The sequence below is a fragment of the Papaver somniferum genome, chromosome 8, assembly GCF_003573695.1.
Source record: "Papaver somniferum cultivar HN1 chromosome 8, ASM357369v1, whole genome shotgun sequence".
NCBI lineage: Eukaryota > Viridiplantae > Streptophyta > Magnoliopsida > Ranunculales > Papaveraceae > Papaver > Papaver somniferum.
In genome coordinates this window covers 42,757,109-42,767,166 of record NC_039365.1, presented here as the reverse complement: position 1 = coordinate 42,767,166, position 10,058 = coordinate 42,757,109, and the positions used below count along the sequence as shown (strand labels likewise).

Below are 10,058 nucleotides of genomic sequence, written 5' to 3'. Positions count from 1 at the left end.
GGTTTGAAGTATATATACTAGTCTGATTTTCTGATTTCATTTTAGGGTTTGAAAGATTGAATTTGAAGAACTAAAGTTGAAGGTATATGAATTGATTTGTTTAATTTCTATTTTAGGGTTTAAGTTAGTATGAATTGCATTGTTTAATTTCAAAGAGATGTAGTTAGGGTTTGGAAATTGATTGAAGGTTCAATTTTGTAATAGATAAGAAGAAATCAAAGACTGGGTTTGGTGGTTTGAGAGATGAATCGATTTTTTGAACTTTGATTAGAGACAAGGAATTGGAAATTATTTTCTGGTTCTGAGTATAGATGATGGTGATTAAGATGAAATTGATGGTTAGTGGTTGAAGTGATGATTCAGAAGTTCAATTGAGGCATAACAAGGAATCAAGATCAACTACTTCAATCTAGCTAGGAATTTGATTTAAGGTAAACTGTCTTTACCTCATAGAAGCATGTTATGTTAGGTGACTAGTACCTGCAAGGCAGTAACTATAAAATTAGAAAATGTGGACATGCGGACACAATAGACTTTATAAATATGAAATATATTTATTATGAAGTAGATGCTTTTCTCCAGATGGATACATGCTTCCATGTCTTATCAATACTTAGATGCCGACCACTCCGCATTTGAAGACTCGTATTCCTATTAAAGTTGGTGCTAGCTTTGCAGCAGCACTGGTAGTGATTCTGCTCACCTTGTTCAGGATAAATTTAAAAATTATGGTAAGGATTGTGGTCACCGGTTTAACCCAAAAAATTCTCATAAAATCTGTTATGGCCTGTTTCTGCTGGATATGGATTGTTTACTTACTTTGATAATCAATACGAATGCTAAATCTTATGTAGTAATGAAGTGGCAGTAGATTCATATCCTGCTACGAAATGCTACATTTAAACTTTACACTCTAGTTTTTGAGTAAATGAAGGATCAGCTAAGTTGATATATATTTGTATCTTAAAACAATCAGTTAACAATGTGTTACCCTGTGACGATACTAATTTTTACTTTTTTAATAGAGACAGATGTCGCCATTATTCCCAGGGTGTACTATGCTAGGTTGTTGTTTGAGTCCAGTGATGCCGCACTTTAGTGCTTGAGTTTTTCTAATTCTTTTGCTTAAGTTCTTTTGAAGTTTTCATGTTTCAAAGTTGTTTGGTTTTGTTTTCCATCCCTTTTGATGTAGTTTGGGTGCCTCCTTTTTTTGAAGGGCTTGTAGAATAAAGGAGATGTTCCTTCTTTTCAGACAAGTTTGTGAAACCGTATGAGCAAGAAGCTCCTGCATTAATGAAGGTATTCCAAGGTAAGTTGAGTTTCCAGGTGCTATTTCTGAAATGAGGATTTGTTGAGATGAATACAGGGTATGTGTATTATCTGAACTTGGCGTTCTTGTGTGTGTTTTCTTTCTGCCATTTGTTTGATTGCTGGCTTTTCTTTATGAATTTTTAGGTGATAATAATTTTACGGAAACTTGCTACTTTTCTCGTTTCGCCTAAATGTTTATAATGTGCACGGCCATTTTAAAACTTTTGTATGGATTAAGCTGTCTCTGAGTTCATAAGTTTCTAATCTTTTAATTGCTGGAACAAAAATTCATTCTAGAAAAATACAACTACATAAAAGAGATCGCACAAGAATTCTGTTAAGCTAGTATTTTTTTCTTTCTTTTTTTGCATCTTTAAAAGCGATACAATCATATTTAAAAGGAAATGAACCAGAATAAGTAGGTCGACCTATGCAAATTGAGCTGAAATTGTTACTCAAGCAATTCCTAATTACATATGGTACTCATGATTCTGGTAGCATTGCCAGATCTTGTGATCTCCTTTTGGTGTTCAATTCAGGTTTGTAGAATGAAGGAAATAAATGTTACTTCGTCGTTGATGAGTCCTATTTGCAGGGTTCAATGCTTCCTATATCTGACAAGTTTAGCTCCATTGTTTCTCCTTCTAACTGCATTACACATTAAATTTTTGGTGCAGGATTGGATCACTTATTCTTGGAGATGAATTCTATTTTTACATGGTCTAAGTAAGTGGTCGGGCTTCTGGAATCTCAACAGAATTTTCCATTTGCACATTAACAGATGGCAAAGTTCGGACCAGTCAATTGAGGCAACATTAGGAGAAGGATTTGCTTGTAACTTGTAAGCATTTCAGTTGTATTCACTACGTTATCGTTGTACACCCACAATTTTCTTTTATCTTATTTTCACTTGGATTTCAGGGTAGGTGGTAACCGTTCGGTGAAGATTGTTCAGAGACACCACTCTACGTCTCACTTTAAAGGTATGGCAGTTGTGTCTCGTATTCAAGATAATCTTTTTTTTCTTTTGTGAAGGTGGTAGTTCTTCCTTTCATCTGTTTTCTTATTTCATCTATGAACTCCTTTTTCTGTGTATTTTTCATAAAATGCTTGCTATCAGTTTCGATCATGAGCTTGAACTTCGTGGGGGTAAGCTTGTAGTTGAGTTTAAGGAGAAGTAAAAATTTTGGTGCATACTTTGTAGGGCCAACATGATGAGCTTGAAGCGAATCTTTTTGAGGAGAGGGCTGCTCTTGAATCTAAATACCAGAAGCTTATGAAACACTTTTCCCCAAGGTATGTTTTGTGTTCTTTTATTTAGCAAGTTTGAATTCATATATAAATTTATGTCTCCCTTATTAGTTTCCTATAGAGTTTATGGTCGTGAACACTGCACCATAGGCCTAAATTCCAAGATATGGATCTTGTCTGTTACTGCTTAGGTGGACTTAAAACCTTGGTAAGCTTTAGGCCCCTAAACCATATAGGCAACTGTCCGTCGCCCATAAGCCTGTAATTATCTTGGTAATGTTTAGTAGCAATGAAGTAATTAAGAACCATCTTTTTGCCTTTATATGTTTTATTAGTTCAGTTTGAAATTATATCTTACTTTCTTCTCTGCAGAGAAAAGAGTACCACAACAATAGCATAAATCATGGGCTTGTTCTTTATTACAAAACCACAGTAAGTATTTCTCATTGTTCTTCTCCCCAATTTATATTTTTTTGAAGTTTTGCCTTCTTTTAACATAGGTTGGTATATGTGCTTATGAAGTTTAAACTCAACGGATACTTTTCATCTATAACTTTATGCATGGATTTCTGACTTGATGTCTTAAAATTTGCAGCTTCAAGTTGGTCTAGTTGTTGTTGTGCTTGAAGTCTTACTCCAGATTTTCTTATTTAAGTCCTTAGCTGGCGTAACAGCCTCGGTATGTATAATAATTCTGAAAAACCATAGATGAGATAACTATCGTAGCTTACCGGTTCAATTGATTGAAGATGCAAGTTTTGAGTAACTTTCTGCAGTATCTACTTATAGTGATTTTCAAGTGAGAATGAAATGAACTTAGGAACTGAAGTAGGTTTCCATGTATTCCCTAATGTAGTAGGTTTCTACGAAGTGGAATGAACTTAGGAACTTAAGTAGGTTTCTACGATATGAACAAGAACTTAATTAGTATGATCCTCCACTTCTCTTACTTGCAGCAGTAACCTCATAACTTAGGGATGATTTTTCCGCGCATACTTCCATCTAAGTATATGTTTTTTGCGTTTGCAGTTTCATTGGATGATGCTCTGCTGCGACAAGTTTGGAGCAAAAAGGTTGGAGAACAAGGCAGACATTAGGTTGCCGTAAGTTTCTGTGTACATTCTAAGTTAGATAAATTTGTGAACATAAGAATTTCTATGAACCGATACTTAGAAGATTTTGTATACATCCCCTAGTATTTGATACTTAGAAGAATTTAAGTTCTTTTTTGTATGAATCCTTTATATGAATCTATTTGAATGTGATAAGAATTGATTGAATGGAGATGAATTTTATTGAAGAAAATATTGTTGATTTGAAGGATAAATGGAAGGTGTATGCAGGTGGTTCTTTGGAATTCCGGCGTATTCCAGCCGAGAATGAGCTGCCGGGAAACCTTGACCTGGTCAAAATTAGTCATTGCCGACTGATTCTGACCAGGTCAAGGTTGACCGGCAGTAATTTTTTTACAGTTACAAAAAAAATCGTTACGGCTTCATCTTGTTACAACGTCCTGTTACTAAATAAATTCGTAACGGCTGGCGCATGTTACGACAGTGCCACGTAGTAACGGCTTTAAGCTGTTACAAGGGCCGTTACAAAAAAAAATCGTAACGGCTAGTGGTCCGTTACGAAAAAATTGTAGCACCCCTTTTCGTAACGGTCTGGCTCTGTTACAACCCCGTTTCGTAACGCTTAAAAACCGTTACGATTCGGAAAAAATGGTGTAGTGAATCCAAAATGGCAAGTTTCAATGAGAGATGAGAATAATGCATTTATTAGAAATGGAACATGGGAATTGGTTGATCCTGAACCACATATGAATATTTTACGATGTAAATGGGTCTACAAGGTAAAGTTAAAGTCAGATGGGGCTGTGGGTAGGTTCAAGTTAAGACTAGTGGCTCAAGGATACAATCAACAAGATGGTATTGATTATGGTGAATCTTTTAGTCCTGTTGTAAATGCAACTACATTTAGCGTAGTTTTAACCACATATGTTACTAGAGGATAGCCAATAAAAAATTGGATGTTTCAAGTGCATTTTTACCTGATGATTTAACATAAGATGTTTATATGAAACAACCACCTGGCTTTGAAAGTGCTGAATTTCCAAATAAAGTTTGTCATTCGAAGAAAAGTCTTTATGGTTTAAAACAAGCACCAAGGGCTTGGGTTGAGAAATTTAGTACCTGTTTACTTTCTTATGGTTTTGTGAAGACAGTTTCTGTTTATTTTATGTTTGTTTATGCTGTTGTTTCTGAAATGATGATTCTCCTGCTTTATGTTGATGATATAATTCATACTGGGTCTTCAGCAAGTTTTCTTTCTCATTTGATTACATAATGAAGTGCTTCATTTGCAATGAAAAAATTGAGAGATTTGCATTTTTTCCTTGGGTATAGATGCAACTAGACTAACTGATAGTATTATGCTCACACAAAAGAAATACATTTTGGAATTGTTGGAAAAAGCAAAAATGCTAGAATGTAATCCTTCTAGTACACTAGTTGCTAAGGGTCCAAGAGTATCAATAAATGATGGTGTTTTGTTATATAATGCTTCTGAGTATAAAATTATTGTGGGTATGCTTCAGTATTTATGTTTGACAAGAACAGATATATGCTTTGGGGTTAATTATGTGAGCCAGTATATGCATGCTCCCCCAGATATTCACATGTTGTTAGTCAAAAGAATTTTACGTTATTTGAAGGGTTCCATTGGTGTTGGTATCACAATGATGAAAGGAGACATTACAACTTTGATTGCTTATACATATTTTGATTGGGGTAACTGTCCAGAAACAACAAGGTCTACTTGTGGTTATGAATTTTTATGGGGTATTCTTTGGTTTCTTGGTCTAGTAAAAAGCATCCTACTGGTTCTAGGTCTACAGCTGAGCTAGAATATAAGTGTTTGTCAGTGGATACTGCTGAATTAGAATGGTTCTCTTCAGTTCTTTATGAATTGCATATTTCATTAGCACAGCCAGCTACTTTTACTGTGACAATACTAGTGCGATTTATTTTTCAGCTAATCCTGTCTCTCATTCCCGGGCCAAACATATAAAGATACACTATCATGTTGTAGGGAAATTAATTGCAAGTGGATTTCTGACAGTGCAACATATTGTTTCAGAAAATCAGTTGGCTGATCTTTTTACTAAGGGTCTTTGTGCTCCAGTTTTTACTTCCTTGCTGCATTAACTGTTGGGGACTTCTACATTACAGCTTACTATTGATGTTTCAACTATGGCTAGTACTGGAGAACTTGCAGCTGTTGTTTTTACTGCAACCATCTTCTGGGTCTTTAGATTTAGTTCCTTATCATATCAGACAAATTTTGTTTTAATATTGTTTCTTGTTGTTGAGCTTTCTCTTGTCCTGTGTATTTTGCAAACTTCTTTGAGTTAGCCTCTATCAGTTTGATGGGGGATAATAGGAATAATCAAGCCAAACTTATTTGACTTGACTCAAGTTTTAGTTAGTCAGTTGTCTGAATAGCTGATTCAGACAACTCAATTATTTTGTAATAAATATGTCTGAGAACGCTGTCTTGGGTCATTGGATTTTTCTGAACTTGTAATACAATCTTTTCTACCTTTCTTGATCTTTGTTTAATGTTCAGTAATTCTTGATCATCATAAGTATAATACTTCTCACCCAGTGGCATCAGGAAAAATTAGTGTGTTGAAGCTATGTAATATTGTGGTACTCTACAACAAAATATGTTGAACTCATCACAAATACAACAACACCTATAGTACAAAAACTACCTGATATTAAGTTGCAGTAGCGAACCAAAGTTGATTTACATTGGAACTTAGTGTCTTGTTTCTTTCCTCGCTTTTATCTGTTTCCTACTTATGTTTTGGTTTAAGAAAAATTGATCCTAATACTACTCTAACTTTAGCATTCCTATGTTTCTCATATTTGATACCAAAATCTACCCAAGCAAGACTATTGTGAGCCGATGTTATATCTAAGGAGCTCAAGAATCCTAGGTTCCAATAACCTAGATAGAGCAAATCACTAATCGAGATCGATGGAGATTCTAAAAGAAAAGGTTAATTACATCTCTCAAACATCTCTGAAACTATTATTTTGAACTTAATCAGAAAATGAAAATAAGTTAGAGCTTTGAGTGCATATATTGTTAGCACAATTCTGTTTAACTTCAATATATTGTTTTTCTTACTGCACGTACATAATTCCTCTGTGACTTATTAGATATGTTGCAAGCTATTTTTCCTCGAGAATGCTTTATATCTCAAAATTCTTCCCTCAAATCCTTCCCCGTGACGTGTCGTCACCTTAGTGGCCCAATTCAACACTAATGGACCTCTTGTTTGATCCAGAAGCATGATGGGGATGCCACATCATGGAGGCAAATAGTGGGGATATGAGTGGGGGTATATAGCAGGGTAGATTTTTCTTGCTGATGTTATCAGTAGGAGATGCGGTGCAGATATATAGGAGGGGGATCCGTGGACACTCTTAGATGGACACTATCATATATGATTTGCGCCATTTTTCCGCAAAACCAAAACGACAATGAATTTGAATCTAATTTTTAGATGATATGTTCCTCTCGTAAGACTCTACATCCATACCAAAAATGAGCACAATTCCAGACGTATAACACCACCATCTATCCCTTTGAATGTCAGCCGCTAAAAGTTCACGGTTGAAATTAAGATCGGTAGATGGGTGATGTTTGGTAACTCGAATTGTGTTCATTTTTGGTAGGAATATAAAAACTTATAAGACGAACGTGTCATCTAAATATTAGATTCAAATTCATAATGTATGATAATGTCCATCTAAGAGTGTCCATGGATCCTCCCTCGACATATAATACTATAGTTTTTAACAGCCAACTACCAAGTAAAAATTTCAGTGAAAGAACAACTCTACCAAGCAGGATAAAATTTAACCGCAATTCACTCTCATTCGCATCTTATTAACTATGAAGGTCTACCTTTCGAGATGATTCTAGAGATATCTCTTTTAACACGAAAATGCAAATAGACCATGTCTCCGGCAGCTCCGGAAGGACTTATAAGCCACGTTTACGACCACGAGAGATTCTATCAACCAGTGCACAATTTCGTTAGCAGGGGTCCAGGAAGCAACAGTTTCCAATGAGACATCATCTATTTCCACCACCAGCAGCAAAACAGTTTCGCGTTGTCTAAATTCAGTATAAATGTTGGTGGTGACATTTTGGTGGGACGTTTTGCAATCTTCTTAAATTACACTAATAAAGTCACCCAAGATCGAGTATCCCCGATTTAAAAAAAAACGACTATCCCAGAAATGAACTTATTAGAGACTAAAAAGTCTCAAAAATATAATATTCTGTAAATTTCATCAAGTACGAACCAGGGAGGCACAACTCGGCTGCGAGGTCATCACTCACAGTAGGGAGAACAACGCCAAAAGAAAGACTTGATAAGATTCAGCACCAGGTCTCCTTATCCGTTAACATGAACAATACCCACATAATAAAGTAATAGAATACAACTACTAATCAAAATAAGAATACCTGAACTACCCAATAGAGTCCTCTTCATACAATCATCCTGCTTGACATAGCAAAACATTCTCCCCCAAGTAATATGTTTTAGCCTTAGAGGAAGTCTAGCTGGTTGAATCTCATGTCCAGTCTCACCTGACCCATCTTCATCGGTGGCATACCTTCCTTCCTTCTTCTGAGCAAGTCCCTTCTTTTTTTTTTTTCCAATTTTGCCGGATAATGTACAGCTACACCCGCCGAATTAAATAGAAAATCTATTGGATCCTTCTGCCTAAGTTTCAACACAAGAAGCTTCATCTCAGGGCAACAACCCAGCTCGCTCATAATATACTCGTCACATCTATCGCAAATATTGTTAGCATTAGCCGTGTCTTTGCATTTTCTATTACAACACACATCTAAATAATTGAAATGAAATGGAAGTTTAGCCGAATTACACCGGACACGGAGATGAGAACAACCAAGTTTTCCAGCAAGTTTCACACCAGCATTTATTCCCTCGAATACTTGATGATAAAAAGAACATCCATCTTTTGAGAACCGAGCTGAAGCAGTGATTGGCACCCCTAGATCATTGTGTACAATAACTCCATATCCTCCGTAACGTTTTTTCTTATTGAAGTAAGCATACACATGAATCCAAGTAAAAGGTTCACGTCTTCCGGCAACTGAGTCTTCACATGATTTCATCAATTTTACAAGGTTTTCGTCTGACACGGGCCAACCATCAAACCAATTAGACACCATACTGCTGAGGGCAGAGGGACTTGTACAGTTCAGAGCCTCATCCTGCAAACATCTTTACTGTCATTACATCATCTGAAAATATACTGGAAAGATAGATAAAGTTTGGGGCTGCAAAGTTTTCTTATACGTCTTTATTTGTAATTGCATCAAAAGAAATTTGGAATTTTTTTTTTTGAGTTATTATTATTACTCACTGTGTTCTGTTCTGTTGGATATTCTTCATCATCTGTCTCACCTGCTCTTGGATATTCTTCTTCTGAGTAGGAATATTCTACAAAACTCGTTGTAGATAGGGTATCAAATTCTGTTTGTAGTGGTTTACTAGATTCTCCAACCGCCATAGAGGGAACAAATTCATCTATTTCTAACGCCATAGAGAGGGCAGAGGGACTTGCACGGTTCAGAGCCTCATCCTTCAAACATCTTTATCGTCATTACATCATCCAGAAATATACTGCAAAGATGGGTAAAGTTTGGGGCTGCAAATGTTGTCATATACGTGCTCCTCGATTGTTTATTTATAATTGCATCAAAAGAAATTTGAAAAAAAATATTGAGTTGTTATTATTACTCAATATGTTCTGTTGTGTTGGTAGTTGTACTTTTGGTGGTTGTTGTTCCTTTCTCAGTTCAGTTTGTATCTTCTTGAGATTCTTTTTGCGCTGTTTGCTGAAGATTAAGATAAAAGACATGACACTATGAGCAATTCAAATTTTGTTATCTGAATACAATCATGAAGAGAAACACACCAACATGACTGCCATCTGAGTCTTGATAGTTGATATTTATACAGGTCTGAGCCATACAAATTGTCTAATATACAAGCTTAAATGTCAAAGAAAAATTTATTAAACATATGTCAAAGAAACTTCTAGAGTACGAGAAATTCTAAGTACCACCACAACTAAATCTTAAACATGATAATAACTACTCTTTGTGTTTCACGCACAGACTGAAAAAGGGAAAGTAATTTACTGAGATTCTAGAGGGTGTAAGTACATAATTTACTATTAACAAATGCTCGGATAAGAAAAATCCAAGCATGCATAACAGAATTTGGAACCAATAACACATTGAAAGTCTCCTATGACAATCTAACACGCTCCCCATGCTCTAGTTGAAGAGATGGACAATCAGAATTTTATTCACGCTCTCCATAATTATGAGTTGAGGAGGCATATCATATTCTAATTGGTATGTTTAAACTACCA

General features: G+C 35.6%; 1 protein-coding gene across 2 annotated transcripts; it reads right to left on the bottom strand.

Annotated features, from left to right (window-relative positions):
• Positions 1 to 8,002: 8,002 nt before the first annotated feature.
• Positions 8,003 to 9,583, bottom strand: LOC113306852. Of its 2 annotated transcripts, none has more exons than XM_026555766.1 (2): positions 9,042 to 9,583; positions 8,003 to 8,899 (listed from the first exon to the last, which is right to left on the bottom strand). In XM_026555766.1, exons 1-2 carry the CDS (start codon positions 9,071 to 9,073, stop codon positions 8,194 to 8,196), a joined length of 738 nt encoding a protein of 245 aa, XP_026411551.1. In that variant the 5' UTR covers positions 9,074 to 9,583; the 3' UTR covers positions 8,003 to 8,193. The 2 variants fall into 2 exon arrangements, with proteins under 2 accessions (XP_026411551.1, XP_026411550.1); XM_026555765.1 differs by having other exon boundaries at positions 8,003 to 8,889.
• Positions 9,584 to 10,058: the final 475 nt, after the last annotated feature.

What these genes read in the sequence shown, in the direction of transcription:
- LOC113306852 (XM_026555765.1), bottom strand. Translation starts at nt 9,221, where the DNA reads ATGGCGTTAGAAATAGATGAATTTGTTCCCTCTATGGCGGTTGGAGAA. An exon ending in ATCCAACAGAACAGAACACA is followed by an intron (nt 8,890 to 9,041) that starts GTGAGTAATAAT and finishes AGATGTTTGCAG; the next exon opens with GATGAGGCTCTGAACTGTAC.